The sequence below is a fragment of the Polypterus senegalus genome, chromosome 7 (genome assembly GCF_016835505.1).
Source record: "Polypterus senegalus isolate Bchr_013 chromosome 7, ASM1683550v1, whole genome shotgun sequence".
Taxonomy (NCBI): domain Eukaryota; kingdom Metazoa; phylum Chordata; class Cladistia; order Polypteriformes; family Polypteridae; genus Polypterus; species Polypterus senegalus.
The window spans coordinates 26,799,044-26,815,257 of record NC_053160.1 but is presented as its reverse complement, the minus strand read 5'-3'; the positions used below and the strand labels follow the sequence as shown (position 1 = coordinate 26,815,257).

The 16,214-nt window shown below is 37.7% G+C and overlaps 1 protein-coding gene across 1 annotated transcript in view; it reads left to right on the top strand.

Annotated features, from left to right (window-relative positions):
- The window catches only part of jmy (junction mediating and regulatory protein, p53 cofactor), a 108,150-nt gene that overhangs the window by 69,310 nt on the left and 22,626 nt on the right, over positions 1-16,214 (top strand). The window contains exons 4-6 of the mRNA XM_039758381.1: positions 5,682-5,851; positions 8,213-8,378; positions 9,526-9,713. Of these exons, the coding sequence (XP_039614315.1) occupies positions 5,682-5,851; positions 8,213-8,378; positions 9,526-9,713 (524 nt within the window). The remainder of the gene's footprint in view (positions 1-5,681; positions 5,852-8,212; positions 8,379-9,525; positions 9,714-16,214) is intronic.

Here is a 16,214-nt window from a genome sequence, read left to right as displayed (position 1 = left end):
AGTTTAGTTTCCATTAATAAGAGGTCATAATTCAAAACTAGAGAACCTTTGTTGCTTTTGGAATGCTCAGTATATGTATAACATATGAATGTTATACATATGGATTGACTATGAAAATAGTCAGGTTTAACTATTTTGTATAATGCCATGAGAGTGGCAATATATTAATTTCCTATGGATATGCAAATGCTGTGCTCACCACAAATTATGCACTCGGTGGCCACTTTGTGTGGTGCAAATGGTTGTTAATATAAATAGCCTAGTCCTCCAACCATCCAGTCATGTGGCAGCAACTGACTAATATAAGGGGGTAGTCAACAATTTTTGGGCCCAATTCTGAACTTGAAAGGTGAATTCTACGGTGCTGAATTTCCAAAGTTGTCAAAGATAGGCTACTGTGTATTAAAATATGGTAATTCAAATTATTATCATGTGTTGTTTATAGTCTGTGTTTCTAATTTTAAGACCAAGTCAGCATGGATGCCAAAAAACACAAAATTTAGTAAAATCCTACTGTATTTTACTAAGATATTGCTATTAAATTTCTGATGCCAGAAAATTAAATATATTTTGCCATCAGAGATTAATTCTTGCCTAGGAATTGTGGTACTTTACTCCAGTCCCTTATATATACCAAGTCTGGAGATGAGCATCAGAATGATGTTGTGGTAAGACCCCTCTTAACACTGATTCAAGGTTGCTTGCTTAGGCATTTCAACATCAATAACAGGAGAAAATAATGGGAGGTAAAACTTGGATACTTGGCAGTTCTGTGGAAGAAAGGAGATTGTCAGACACATAATATTATGTTTTCTTTGCACACATTAGGTTTCTTTATACCAGCCGAACTTGATTTGAATGATGTAGTGTAAAGATGACCAATTAAATGATGATGATGATTAAAGAATATTTTAAATTCCTTAATAAAGATACTCAAGTGGTGGGTCTTTTTGTTTAAAGTTATTTTTTTTTTTTTATTATTTTAGAGCAGAGGTTTGGTATCCAGAATGAGTTGCAGATGTTGGCTCGTCTCATGACTGACAGTAGTATAAAGTGCGAATTGGTTACATATGAGAAGTGTGTCACAGTGGGTTGAATAAGCAACTCATTCTCCAAAGTGGGAAGCTATGAAAATCGGCAGGGATTCTCCTAGGGGGTCCCTGGTGTGCTATGTCATTCGGCAGAGATTTTCCAGAATTCATGATTCATTTTTCAAGATTCATTCTGACGATCATCATGGAATGGTTCTCAAAGACACTAAGAAGAACAAGATTGGGTCATAAGAAAAAAAAGTTTCGGAAACTGTTTTAGAGTGCTTTTTTGTACCCATTTTTGTATACACTTGAGTTGCACTCGATTACTTATCATCACAGGGTATCAGAAGTTACAGCAAATATCCTGTCCAGAGTAGGCATCAAAGTAGCACACAAGTCCACAAACATGCTGCACACAGTCTTTTTAATGCTAAAAGCAAGAAATCAGCAGCAGAGACACGGAACACAGTTTACAGCATACCATGTAATGTATGCCCAGTGGTATATGTGGGGCAGACATCAGAAACACTTGCCACACATGTACAGGAACATAGCAGTGAAATTAGAAGAAATGACTTACAGTCTCTGATTTACATACTTGCAAGTTTGACCAGACACACATTTAAATGGGACTCAGTGCAAGTAAAATTCAAGACTAATACTAAAAGTGCCAAAGAACTAGCTGAAATGTGGCTATCCAATGAAAACGCTATTAACAGACATTGGACATGAAGCTAGCATATTCAGACTTGAAAAGAAGAACATCCAAACAATAAATAAGACTATGACCAACACCCTCCAAACCCCACCTCATCAATCTACACCCCACATCCATCTGTCCTCCACTCCTTATTTCCTATATATTGCCTTGGGTTCCTCTGATAAGGAATAAAAGCTTAAAAAAAAGAAACTTGATTCCTTTGCACCCTTAGTGGATTTACAGCTACAAATATGCCAAGCGTACTTCCAGTGTCCCGATGGTTTGGCCCAGGAGCATTTCTGAGTAAGGCTGGATCCTAAGAAAGAAGGACTCCCCAGTCCCTGCAGCACCCCCTGGCGGCACCCGTGGAACCCAACAAAGCTGAGTTGAAGAACTCCAATTCCTATGGTGCCGTGTGGGAATCAGAAATGCTGGTTTAATTCAGGGGGTCTGCCATCTGGTGGTATGGGGAAGATGTCCTGTGTATGCCATTCCCCCCAGTTCCTCCCAGTTGAGGATGTCCTGTCTGGGTAAGGATGCCAGCCGTCCCTCACTCATATATACCGTATTTATGCGTGTACCACGCGCATATTTTTTCCTGAAAATTAGCATTACAAAATCAGGTGCGTGTCATACACGAGGAAATGTAATTCTGTAAGGTTTACTTCTTCTGCTTGGGCTCGCTCGCTCTCTCTCTCTCTCTTTCTGTCTCTCGCTCGCTTGCTCACCCTCTCGCACGATCTCTGTCTTGCTCGATTGCTCGCGCTCTCTCTCTCTCTAAATGCTTCCTATACAATCACAATGCGCGTCGTACACGGGACAAAACGGTTTTCGCAAATTTTCTTTGTAAAAATTAGGGTGTGCGTCTTACACGAGGGTGCGTGGTACACTATTTTTTAATAATAGCATTTTATAGGTGAGGATCTATAAGGATGAATATGTACACATATGGGCGGCACGGCACGGTGGCGCAGTGGGTAGCAGTTAGGAGAGTTCGCTTCCCGGGTCCTCCCTGCGTGGAGTTTGCATGTTCTCCCCATGTCTGCGTGGGTTTCCTCCTGGTGCTCTGGTTTCCTCCCACAGTCCAAAGACATGCAGGTTAGGTGCATTGGTGTTTCTAAATCGTCCCTAGTGTGCGCTTGGTGTGTGTGCGCGTGCCCTGCCCGGGGTTTGTTTCCTACCTTGTGCCTGTGTTGGCTGGGATTATGTATATAATAATTTTCATTTATTTACTTAAAAAAGTCTTGGTGGATCCTTCTGATCCTTTCTGCGTTTTCTTAAACTGCGTGTTTTAATTGGATAGTAATCTTTCTTTTGCGGTGTGTATATTGTACAGTAAACTTTCATTTACCGTATGTTGCAGTAATTATCACAATCTACCAAAATAAAAAAAAAATCGCATGTTAACTATTTTTGGCAGTATCATTCATCCCAGTGCAAGAACCACAATCTGAGTGACTCTGGCCAAATGTAACCTGGAAATCCTTTCCACCAGCTCCCCTTCTGATTAGTGTTTTCAAAACAAATGGCAACATTGTATCCTGGCACAGAGAACCCCAAAGCTCTCTGACACTAGACAGTCAAAAACTTGTAAATGAAAGAATAGCCCCGTTGTTCACTGTGTGAGGGTAAGAGCCTATACCTCTTTTAATATGTACAGTACATTCAAAATATTCTCATTTATACAGCTGTTAGTTGTTACAAAAATTATTAAAAGGTCTTCAAAAATCTAGATTTCTATTTGCATATTTTATTTAAACTCACATTCAGTACTGACAGGAAGTTATTTGGGTACTGTATATTGCATCATAAGAAGCCTTTTTGGGTTATTCTGTGTTCAAAGTACAATTCAGACTTAAAACTGAGTATCAGAAAGCTAATTACTGTATCAGTAGTTATCAGAATAGAATGAGTTGGAAAAATATATTGTGAAAACGTATTTTTGGGCAAATCACCCAGTCCTACTAAAGTCTACACAGGCATTGCTACTTACTATGTGCACCCCTCTATGCCCAAAACTGATACACCATGTCACAAAGCATGTATCATCTAAGGGTAGTTTTATGAGCATGACAGTGACTTCCTTTTACTTGTGTGTACTCTGAGCCCTGATCTCAGTCCAATAGAGCAATTTTGGGATAAGGCGGAACAGGAGGTTCACAATGTGAAAATTTATAGCCTTTAAATGTCAGAAACTGCATGAGGTTGTCAAGTCGGCATTGGCCAGAATCTTTAAGGAATGTTGCCAGCTCCTAGTTGTATCTGAGCATTGAAGAATTCAGGCTGTTTTGAACTCAAAATGTGATCCTACCTAGTACCAGATAGGTATACCTAATAGAGTAATCACTGTGTATAAGAACAATGTTTAAATAGAGGGATTCATGAAGACATTCTATGGTGTCTTAAGAGTCTTCAGTGTGATACTGGAAATAGCCCATTTTTGGCTGACAATGTGACATCACAGGAAAAGCGAAATTTAGGCTAATGTAATAATACAGATTAATGGCTTAGGGTTTCCCCGGAGAGACATACCTTGATAGATTTTTTTTAAATAATGATGGTATAGTTATGAAGAAGATTGATCCCATCCTTATGAATACCAGGCGGAGGGCCATTGCCAGCTGCTGGGAGACTATACAGCCTTGTGTGTGATTTCAAATACCATGTAGACATAGGAACACTCTCAACCAAACCCAATACCTCATTCAACCAATATTCTGGGAATTGCGGTAAGGGATGCCAATGTAAGGGACATCAGCAGCTGATAGAATACATTACTCATTCACATTGACACGCCTCATTTAATCCTTCAAAATGTTCTATCACTCACTGTAGGTTGTGTGCATAGACCTGAGATTTGTTTTTCTCAAACAGTAAGGAAGCATTTTGGCTCTTCCTTTTCAAGTTTTGGATACCTATGGAGATCATTGACCTCAAGTGTTCCATCTACACAAAGACATGGTGGCACCTTGTTAACAAACATGTAGAAAGATCTGTTTAATGTCACTGTATATAATTAAGGAAGAAACAAGCACCTTTGGAAGGATTTTGCCTCTTGAAAAGGAGAAAACAAATGGTATTATATGCTGGTGCAATACTTAATTACACAGCGCTGCTTAAGAGGAAATGCAGACATCACGACATCAGATTAATTAAAATATAATTATAGTATAAAGAACAAATACATTTTAGCTAGGTGAGGCTTATGGAAGTGGCAAAAAAAGTCTTAAACAATTAGGATATTTCGGCTACTATGGCCAAATAAAATATGCATATTTGTATGCGATTTAAATATAGTTATGCATGGACAAAGCAAGTTCAGAAAAACAAAAGGATGAGTTTTTTGTACTCTGTATTGTTCTAAAGTGAAATGCTATATAACCTTTTGGTAATTTAAAACTGAATATTGCTCAATTTAAATAATTTTGTTTGCACAAGTAAAATAGATCAGCAAATGAAAGTTAGCCAGTTTACAAAAAATGAAATAGATAATTTCAGAAACTTTGTAGTGAAAAGTCAATCAAAATGACACCTTTTATTGGCTAAAATATTACAATATACAAGCTTTCGAGGCAACTCGAGCCCCTGAGTTACCTCGAAAGCTTGCATATTGTAATCTTTTTAGTTAGCCAATCAAAGGTGTCATTTTGCTTGACTTTTCACTACATTCATAATGGCTAACACGGTACAGCACCCTAGTACTACAGAAACCTTTGTAAAATGCTAGCAAGTTTTTATTAAAACTTTATGGTCACAGCCATAAAGATCAGGTAACATGCCTATCATCCTGGTGAATAAGATTATTTCTATGCAACCTGAATTTTACTTAAGCTGCAAATGCTCTAAAAACTCTCTGTAGGACTTCAAATTATAAATGTCCAATTTTTTTTCCTGAACTGGTTTCAGTTTATGAACAACTGTCTGTCTGTCTGTCCATTTATATCTAGCTGTATATGACCGCATGAAGGTTGATCAGAAGAAATTTGGAAAAGCAGCATGGGCAGCAGCTGTTGAACGAATGGAAAAACTTCAATATGCTGTGTCTAAAGAGACTCTTCAACTTATGAGGGCTAAAGAAATCTGCCTTGAACAGAAGAAACGTGCACTGAAAAATGAGGTACAGAAAGAGAAATTTTCACTATTCAAATACAAATGTTTCCTTGTTTATCACGTAAAATTTTCAAGATTTTCAATACACAATTTTAATCAATCTTAGTTTTTTGCTTTTTATCTCTGTCTCTAATTAAAATCTTAGTTTTGTTTGACTCTTAATTTTTGTTACTGTACAGGTTTTTTTTTAAATAGCTAAGGAAAATGGTCTTACTTTTCTATGATAATTTTGTTAATTTAGGAAAGAGAATTTCATGATCACACTCATTATTGTAATAATTTGATGTTTTTGTGTTTAAATGTAGCTTTAAATATACAGTGCATCTGGAAAGTATTCACAGCGCATCACTTTTTCCACATTTTATGATGTTACAGCCTTATTCCAAAATGGATTAAATACATTTTTTTACTCAGAATTCTACACACAACACCCCATAATGACAACGTGAAAAAGGTTTACTTGAGGTTTTTGCAAATTTATTAAAAATAAAAAAACTGAGAAATCACATGTACATAAGTATTCACAGCCTTTGCTCAATACTTTGTCGATGCACCTTTGGCAGCAATTACAGCCTCAAGTCTTTTTGAATATGATGCCACAAGCTTGGCCATTGTTTTCCTTGGCCAGTTTCGCCCATTCCTCTTTGCAGCACCTCTAAAGCTCCATCAGGTTGGATGGGAAGCGTCGGTGCACAGCCATTTTAAGATCTCTCCAGAGATGTTCAATCGGATTCAAGTCTGGGCTCTGGCTGGGCCACTCAAGGACATTCACAGAGTTGTCCTGAAGCCACTCCTTTGATATCTTGGCTGTGTGCTTAGGGTCGTTGTCCTGCTGAAAGATGAACCGTCGCCCCAGTCTGAGGTCAAGAGTGCTCTGGAGCAGGTTTTCATCCAGGATGTCTCTGTACATTGCTACAGTCATCTTTAACTTTATCCTGACTAGTCTTCCAGTTCCTGCCACTGAAAAACATCCCCACAGCATGATGCTGCCACCACCATGCTTCACTGTAGGGATGGTATTGGCCTGGTGATGAGCGGTGCCTGGTTTCCTCCAAACGTGACGCCTGGCATTCACACCAGAGAGTTCAATCTTTGTCTCATCAGACCAGAGAATTTTGTTTCTCATGGTCTGGGAGTCCTTCAGGTGCCTTTTGGCAAACTCCAGGCGGGCTGCCATGTGCCTTTTTCTAAGGTTTGGCTTCCGTCTGGCCACTCTACCATACAGGCCTGATTGGTGGATTGCTGCAGAGATGGTTGTCCTTCTGGAAGGTTCTCCTCTCTCCACAGAGGACCTCTGGAGCTCTGACAGAGTGACCATCGGGTTCTTGGTCACCTCCCTGACTAAGGCCCTTCTCCCCAGATCGCTCAGTTTAGATGGCCGGCCAGCTCTAGGAAGAATCCTGGTTGTTTCAAACTTCTTCCACTTACAGATGATGGAGGCCACTGTGCTCATTGGGACCTTCAAAGCAGCAGAAATTTTTCTGTAACCTATCGCAGATTTGTGCCTCGAGACAATCCTGTCTCGGAGGTCTACAGACAATTCCTTTGATTTCATGCTTGGTTTGTGCTCTGACATGAACTGTCAACTGTGGGACCTTCTAAAGACAGGTGTGTGCCTTTCCAAATCATGTCCAATCAACTGAATTTACCACAGGTGGACTCCAATTAAGCTGCAGAAACATCTCAAGGATGATCAGGGGAAACGGGATGCACCTGAGCTCAATTTTGAGCTTCATGGCAAAGGCTGTGAATACTTATGTACGTGTGATTTCTCAGTTTTTTTATTTTTAATAAATTTGCAAAAACCTCAAGTAAACTTTATTCACGTTGTCATTATGGGGTGTTGTGTGTAGAATTCTGAGGAAAAAAATTAATTTAATCCATTTTGGAATAAGGCTGTAACATAACAAAATGTGGAAAAAGTGATGCGCTCTGAATACTTTCCGGATGCACTGTAAAAAAGTTAAGAAGGAATTTAAGAAGAGGCAACAAAAGTACAAGTGTTACTTATTTATGTGTTTAATATCTGAGAATTGTCACCTTATAGAGTGTGTCCTACAAATGTGAATGTGTCATTAAAAGCTTTCTAATGTGAACTAGGAGAACGAGTCATGTATCTGAGACTACGATCAGTTATAGGCTGCATGACTTTTAAACTTAGATAGATAGATAATAGACATAATTTTATCTATCTATCTATCTATCTATCTATCTATCTATCTATCTATCTATTATAGCAGATCAACTTCAACTCAAACTGGTCACATTTATCTTTCATTATGCGTTATATGCAGTGTACAAGTAAATATCTTTTTAAATAATATATAACATTGTATTAAATAGTATGTTGTTTTTATTTAAAATTCAGATGCAGTCTCTGCAAGGAGGGGATGATGCCATTGCTCATCTTGATCAGCTTGAGTCGAATTATTACGACTTGCAATTACAGCTCTATGAAATTCAGTTTGAGATTCTAAAATGTGAAGAGCTTTTACTAACAGCACAACTTGAGAGCATCAAGAGGCAAATTACAGGTACTGAATGTGTTTCTGCTAGTCAATGTAAAATTCCAAGTATTTTTATTGTTCAAAAATCCAAAAGGTAAAACTTTTGTCTGTACCTGCAGCCGTTATTGTTGTGGTGGGTTAAGTTCTAGACAAGCCACATTGTTTTGTAAAGAGAGTATATACTGTATCTAGTAATTTGGTAACATTTTACAGAAATAGTTAACAGCAGTTTAATCAGCTTTTAAAACATTTAAGCAAGAGACTATAATAACAAACTACAAAAAATAAAATAGAGTATCATAATGCCCTGAAAAATACACTTTCACTCTAATAATCCCTCTTGAAGTGGCTGCTTCTTAGGGTTACAAACACTTAAAATTTTGAAGGATGGAGATAAAAATCCATTTAATTGACTACTTGGAAGATTACTGATGCCCCCTAGTGGGTTGCAGCCCACCGGTAGAAAACCACTCCTCTAGAAGCTTAGATGTGGCTATTTGTAATACAGCTACAGAGTTTACTGATTTCAGTAGGCAGTGTTTTCACAGATAAAAGAATATCTACTGAATGCTACTGCATGTCAGACTTTGAAGCCAATCTAGCTTATACCGAAGCCAATTTAACCCATTATTAATATATTAAGTGTTCACTGTACCCATTTTTCTTTTGATGTTGGTTTATCATAGTTTGCATGTAACTTGGTTTTTCATGCTATTTTTAAGAGATTATTGATGATCTTTATTTGTATATGCAAGTGACCATCTGTGGTTGAAGAATGTTAGCATGTGTGATTAAGGGATTTAAGTGTTTAGTGTGAGTCTAAAACTACAGTCCCCACTACTGAATTACTTTCTGACCTTTAGCAAATAACCTATTAGCACATAGAAATATGAAAATATTTGTGCCATTGTAATTTTTCCAGCAAATGAATAATATCTAATGTAAGTGATTTTTGGCTATATAGTGGACTTTTGTATTCTTTTTTTTAACACTACATTTAAATTAAAAAAAAAACAAAAACTCAATGGTCAATGAACAATCCGTTATCTGCAGACCTATTTAAAACTGTGTTACAGATGTCTTTGTGAGGAAAATGGAGAAATATTTCAGTTTAAGACAATATAGTATACAAATTATATATATTATTATAATATTATTATAAATTTGTTATCAGAATGCCAGGATGAGGTGGTCTATTATGACACATATGAGAGTTTGGATGCAATGGGAGCCACAGAAGACATGGTTTCATCAGTTAATCATCAGAAAGAGGAGCTTGTAAAACTGCAGCAAAGAGTACGTCAACTGGAGGCTAGAAGAGGCCGCATTTCTGCCAAGAAAGCCTACCTCAGGAACAAAAGGGTAAACTTTTAATTACAACTGATCAGTTAATAATAGTCTTTCATTATTAACAATTTTTATTTATATCATTGCAGTTATGAACCAAATTAACAACAAAAGCGAGAGTAGAAGAAGTTAAAACATATTACATTTAAATTGGAAAAATAATTGAGGTCTATGAATGTAAAATTCAGTAAACACTTGGAATGATAGGGGAAAGGTGTACGTGTGTTTTGTTAAACATGTTATTCTTGTTTTATTTCTATGGAAAATGTTCAAGTTTCCCCAAGTTAACTCCCCTTTTCCAAGGAAGGAGGACAGAAGTATATTTATAATTAAGGCTTCAGCATGCTGTATTCATTTGATGTTTAATACATTTTTCCTTTGCTGTCCTTCCTTGGTAGCTTTTTCTGTTGCCACGCTATCTAAACAGTTTATAATTTTGCAGACAAAACGTTACTCAGTTGCCCTGATATTTTTCAGTATGACTCCTAATTATCTTCATTTAATATTTTTACCCATATGTGGTTTACTAGTCTGCTTCAGTTTTGATGTTTGTCTTTCCGCACTGTATTTTCAGGCTCGCTTCTGCCCCTTTCCTTTTCCCTTTCCTGTCCTCATTGCTTTCCCTGCCTGCTCTGGCTAATGGGTAGACAAAGTACCAGCTTACTAACAGGTGAGATTAATATCCAGTGGTAGATGGAAAAACATGTCCTGTATAAGAAAAATGTAAATAAGGTCAAACAATCTTGCTCCTACAAGTCCAGTTATTAAAAAAATGACTTAAGTTTTGTTTGTTTTCTCTTACTAACATTGTCTCAAACCACTCTTCGTAAAACACAGTAGCAATTTTAAGTTGGCAAACAAATAAAAGTGTTTTTAGAAAAGTACAATGGAATGAGGTATATTTGCAAATGTAATTAATGTTGTTATATTTAAATATTATGCATTCTGTACAAAGCCAATTTAACATTTTAATCAGCTGTAGTTACAGATGTTCAGGAGAGGTTTTCCTTTTAATGACCAGTATTACCTTATCTTAAACTGCCTTCACTTTTTGTTGTATTGGATTTCATTGTAATTAAGAATAGTAGGGCTTAAAGCATTCAGAAGCTTACTTATTACCTGTTTTTAAATGGTATATTTGACATGAGTACTGCCACTTCCCCTAGTTTGACTATGAAGTTCTTTTTTTATTATGTTTTGATATTTAAACTCATTATATCTTGAACATGCTTAGCTGAGCCTTCAGTCTTTTTTATGTTTGGTAATGTCTCACTGACCTTTAACAGACAGAAATATATGGAAATATTTGAGCAGATAAGTCATCCATTGGTAGGCAAACAGACCATGCTACTTGGAGTAAGTAGCCCACATGTCATCCTGGCCTTTTCTGTGACAGCTGATAATGGTGGAATATTGAGCTAATTTATCTAACATGAAAAATATTATAAAGGTTGAAATTTGTCTCATTTCCTTACCTTGCTTTTTGATTTTTTGCTTAGTTTTTATGCTGATTTTATGTATAAAGGTTTTACTTTTCCCCTTTTTACTACCAAGAATACTGTACCTACAGTTTCTTCTTTACAAATGTGCAGTAAAATATGACTTTGGAGCTTAAAAATATAAGAAAATGAGAATATCAATAAGATGTATTCACTGATTAAAAAATAGTCAACAATTGTTGGATAACCAAGCAGTTTTATTTACTTGCTTAACTCCAGTTTCATGCAATAAATTGTAGTTCTTAATTATTCTTCAATAGGTGGTTATAAACTTAATATCCCATATGAGCCTGTTGATGCTAAGCACCAGTCTCCAAAGCTTTCATAAACTGTATCATGCTCTTAGTAATACATTATATATGCATTCTTTAAACTTTGTAACAATTTTCCAATTTTTTTGTGAAGTTGACTTATCGATAGTAGACACAAAGAAATCATTGCTATGATTTTTTTTGTGATGCCAGTAATGGTCACCTTTAAAGACAAGTTTTGTGACCATCTACTAGTCAAATCGGTTTGTTAAGCCCTCTCATTATTCATTATGGACAGTGAATATAAATTAAAAGTTTGAATTTTAGACTTCTACAGCTTTGTCTGCATGTCTGTTTTAATTATTTATCACTTTGAGATCCCATGGTACAGTGCTTCTTACTAATGTGACAGTCATTCATAATTTGGGAGATTGAAGAGAGTACATTTTTTCTTATATGAACCACTCTGTATATTTCAGTTGTAAATTGTTATTAATGTGTTGCCCTTTAGTAGTAGCTTGCCTTTCAGATTCACCCCATTATCCTTGCATTTTTTCCTTTCCCATAATTCATATTGAAAACAGATAATCTGTTATGGAAAGTACAATTATTTCAATAAATCAATTAAAGACATACTCTGTGAATTCTGAATCACACTCCCTTTGCAATTGCTGCCATTCAGTTAGTATTTTTAAAGGTCCTGGTTGTTTATACCCTTTTCGACAATGTTCCTTTTAGCTGCCATGTGTTGATAGACACCCATATTTATTTTATTTTTGATTTGGCATACTTATCACTGAAATAATTGACATTTACCCTATACATTTTACTGTGTGTGGACATCTTTAGTGGAATAAGTGTTAGTGTTGTACACTTGAAGTCTGCTGCAGATTTTGCTGCCATGTTAGTCTTCAATGGTGATATCATGCATGTTTTGCTTTTAAGTGATAAGCCAAGAACATTGTACTTCTGTGATATTTAAATATCCCCACACTAAGTTTACAAGTATTGACAATTGTGTCCATTGAACCTTCTCAGAAAGTTTTAAATCAAAAGCAAACATCATAAATTTAACAGAATATCGAGATTCCCTAACTTTAAGTCAAGGCACACCATAATGCTGAACCATCTGGTCAGGGCCCTCACTAATATAAACCAACGCAGAAAGAAGTGAAGCCTGATCCAGCATCTCTGTTACTACCAAATACAATCTTTGCTTCCATTTGGGAGACTGGCATCATCCCGAATTAACTGGAAAACGGGATTTGTCGTCCCTATCTGGAAAGGGAAGGGTGATCGCCTGGATTGCAGCAACTACAGAGGGATAACACTGCTCTTAGTGCCGGGAAAGGTTCTTGCTAGGGTCATCCTCAATAGGATCCGTGATCACTTGCTCACCTACCAGTGACCAGAACAGTCTCTGGTTTTATGCCTAAGAAGTCTACCATCGACCACATCCTGGCACTGAGGGCTCTCATGGAGCGTAAACACGAATATCAGTAGAGTTTCTTTGCAGCCTTTGTCGATTTTCGCAAAGTGTTCGACTCAGTTGATCAAGCTGTCCTGTGGGACATCCCAAGGTTTCACGGGATGTCCTCAAGGTTACTGGATATCAAGGCTGTGCAGAGTGGAGGCAGGACCTCTGCATTTTTCCCAGTTGATTCTGGGGTTCTTGCTCCTACTCTGTTCAGTGCTTGTATGGACTGGGTGTTCGGCAAGGTCGTGAGGTCCAGTGGCTGTGGGGCATTGGTTGGTGAAGAAAGGTTCACGGATCTTGACTTTGCTGACGATGCTATGATCTTCACGGAGTCAATGGAGGCTTTAATCGGGGCGCTCGAGAGACTGAGTGAGGAGTCTGAGTGTCCTGGATAAAAACCAAGATCCAGGCGTTTAATGACCTCTTGCGCACAGCCTTCAGCAGTGTATCTGTTTGCGGAGAGAGTGTCAACCTTGTCAAGAGGTTTACTTACCTTGGCAGTGACATTCATGTCTCTGGTGACTCTTCCTATGAACTCAGTAGATGGATTGGGAGAGCATGGGGGGTCATGAGGTCGCTGGGAAGGGGTGTGTGGCGCTCCCGATATCTATGCAAAAGGGTGAAGGCCCAAGTCTTTAGAGCCCTGGTGCTTCCTTCTTGCTATATGGTTGTGAGTCATGGACGCTATTGACATGAGATGAAGACTGGACTCCTTTGGTACTGTGTCTCTCCCGAAAATCCTTGGGTTCCATTGATTTGACTTTGTGTCAAATGAGCGATTGCTCATGGAGTCCCGAATGAGGCACATTACCTGCATTGTGAGGGAGCGTCAGTTACAGCACTATGGCCATGTGGTGCGTTTCCACAAGGGTGATCTGGCTCGTAAGATCCTCATTGTTGGGGACCTGAGTGGCTGGACCAGGCCAAGGGGTCGCCCACGTAACAACTGGCTTGCGGCAGTTAGAGGGTCATTTCCGGAGGGTGGGACTGGACCGTGTGTCTGCCTGGGGGTTGCAAACCGGGATCCCGAGTTGTTTCGTCGTGTAGTGGGTGTGGCAACCACTGTACCAGTGTGCTCCCCAACTTGACTTGTGTATGTCTTTTAGTTTTTCTTCACAACAAATGCTTTTTTAATGAATTATTTTTCAGTTTAAGAAAAATAGCATGATTTGGCCAGGAAAAATAATTAGAAAGCTTAAAATTTCCTTATTTTGTATTTTAAATTAATTATATAGTTAATTATGAATTTACATCAATAGAAGCATAAAAATAATACAAGTTACATAAAACTTCAGGTCAAAAAAGAGGGAAATAAGTCACTCAGTTTTGAAGGTTGCATATGTTTGTTTTATTGGGTCAATGTCAGGTTTCAGTTTTGATACTTTTTAAGCACAATTCTTATCCTAAATTCAGCCTATTCCTATATTTATTTTTAAATATATTAAAAATACTAGGCTGACCCGCCTTTTAAGGCGACGGACTTTTAAGTTGACCACTTCTTAAGGCAATTCAATATGTACATCAATTTGATATTTTATACAAACTCATTAATTTGGTTATATTGCATTTGAGTGGTATTACTTTTAATACTCGTAGTTTCTGTTATTTTTGTGATGAAATTTAAACTTTTTTTGTATATTGAGGTCGCCCTTTTGAACTCCCCTGATATTTACTACGCGGTGAAGCATTTGTACTCCATCAACATTAATTATTTCCAGAGACATAATTTGTCTATTTTTCCAGCGCATCGCGCACAAAAGCAAGGGAACAATGGGAGCACCAGAACTCTGCTCACATCATGTCGCCGTGCGCAAGCTGCAAGTAGTAAGTCTGTGATAAGCGGAATACCGCTACGCTTTCCACTCACGGGACGGAAGGACAATCCCGACTGCTTTTATATAGTAAGAAAGAAGAAGAAGATATCACACAGTCTGGAGTAGAAAATCATCTTTTACCTGGAAAAACGAAACTAAAAATCCCATCGTGCATTGCAAAATGAACGGGGCGTGTGTGAAACTCCGCGCCTGCGTAGCACTCACTGGACGGAAGGACAATCCCGACCGCTTTTATATAGAAGGATTAAAATGAAAGTTTATTTTTCATTGTATTTTGTTCTGCTTTGGTCTGCCAGTTTAAAAAACTGTTCTTAACATACAGTAACAGTACTAAAAACCTTTTAACGTTGGAGCATTGGACCTGAGAGAGATGGATGGAGAGTGTTAGGAAGGCAGCCCTCTTTCACAGAAATTCTCATGTGAGAGGGAGCTGTTCCCTAAGAGCCAACGTGAGAAGTGAAAGACTTGGATTTTTTTGTGGGTGATGGTCACGAATAAGGAAAACAAGGGTAGGAAAGAGAGGAGTGGATTCTTGCAAGCAGGAGCATTGTGAGATGGCACAGTGGGATTAAACCACAACACAGCATGGAGACTCTTTAGCTGCTGCCCTTTCTCCCCATTTTTTTTTTTTATATAAATGTTGTCAACCTCACGTAGAAACTGACTCAATCTTGAAAACCTTTGGTTTAGATAGCAAGCGGTGCAGACCAACAACATTAAGGAACAATAATATGTTTACTCTTAAATATATGCCTATTTGTAACAAGAACATTCTAACCTAGTTTTGGATAATTTGACATTACACTTATACTATTCCGTAATTATTATGAACTTATTTTGTTAGCATCTAAATTGTATGTGATTTAGGATTATCACTATCATAGTAATATTATTTAGAGGGAAAATTATCATAGTGGTTCTTCTTAGCCAGATGATGCCATGGTGGCCAAAGTATGCATAATTGATAAGCTTTATTATAAAGTAATCATGCTTGCTTTCTGAGCTTTCTGAGCCTGATTATGTGACCCACCTGTACATTTATAACACTTTGAAAAATCTCTATCATCTCCATCTGTCTCTCCTTCTCAATCTGTCCATCAGACTCTGAGCTTGCTTATGCCCATCAGGTGAGTTTTCCACCTGACTAACCTCATGGCCTCAGATCCGGTGTATTTCATACTGTGAGGTGAGTACTTAGACAGGTAAAGAACAGAATTACTTTCAGAATCAGGCACATGACTATAAATTCTTGGCACCATTAGCTAAATTTTAATTCGCAATCTTCAAGAACACTGCACCACTGACCCCATCCATAGGTCCTGAAGTTTCAAATTTCTGAGGCAGCTTCCAATCTGCTTTACTTAAAAGATCTACAAAGTTGCTGTCTTTTGACTTATGAACCATGTCCTGTCAAATGATGAGTTGGAGGAAGACAACTACCTCTTGGGCCTCAC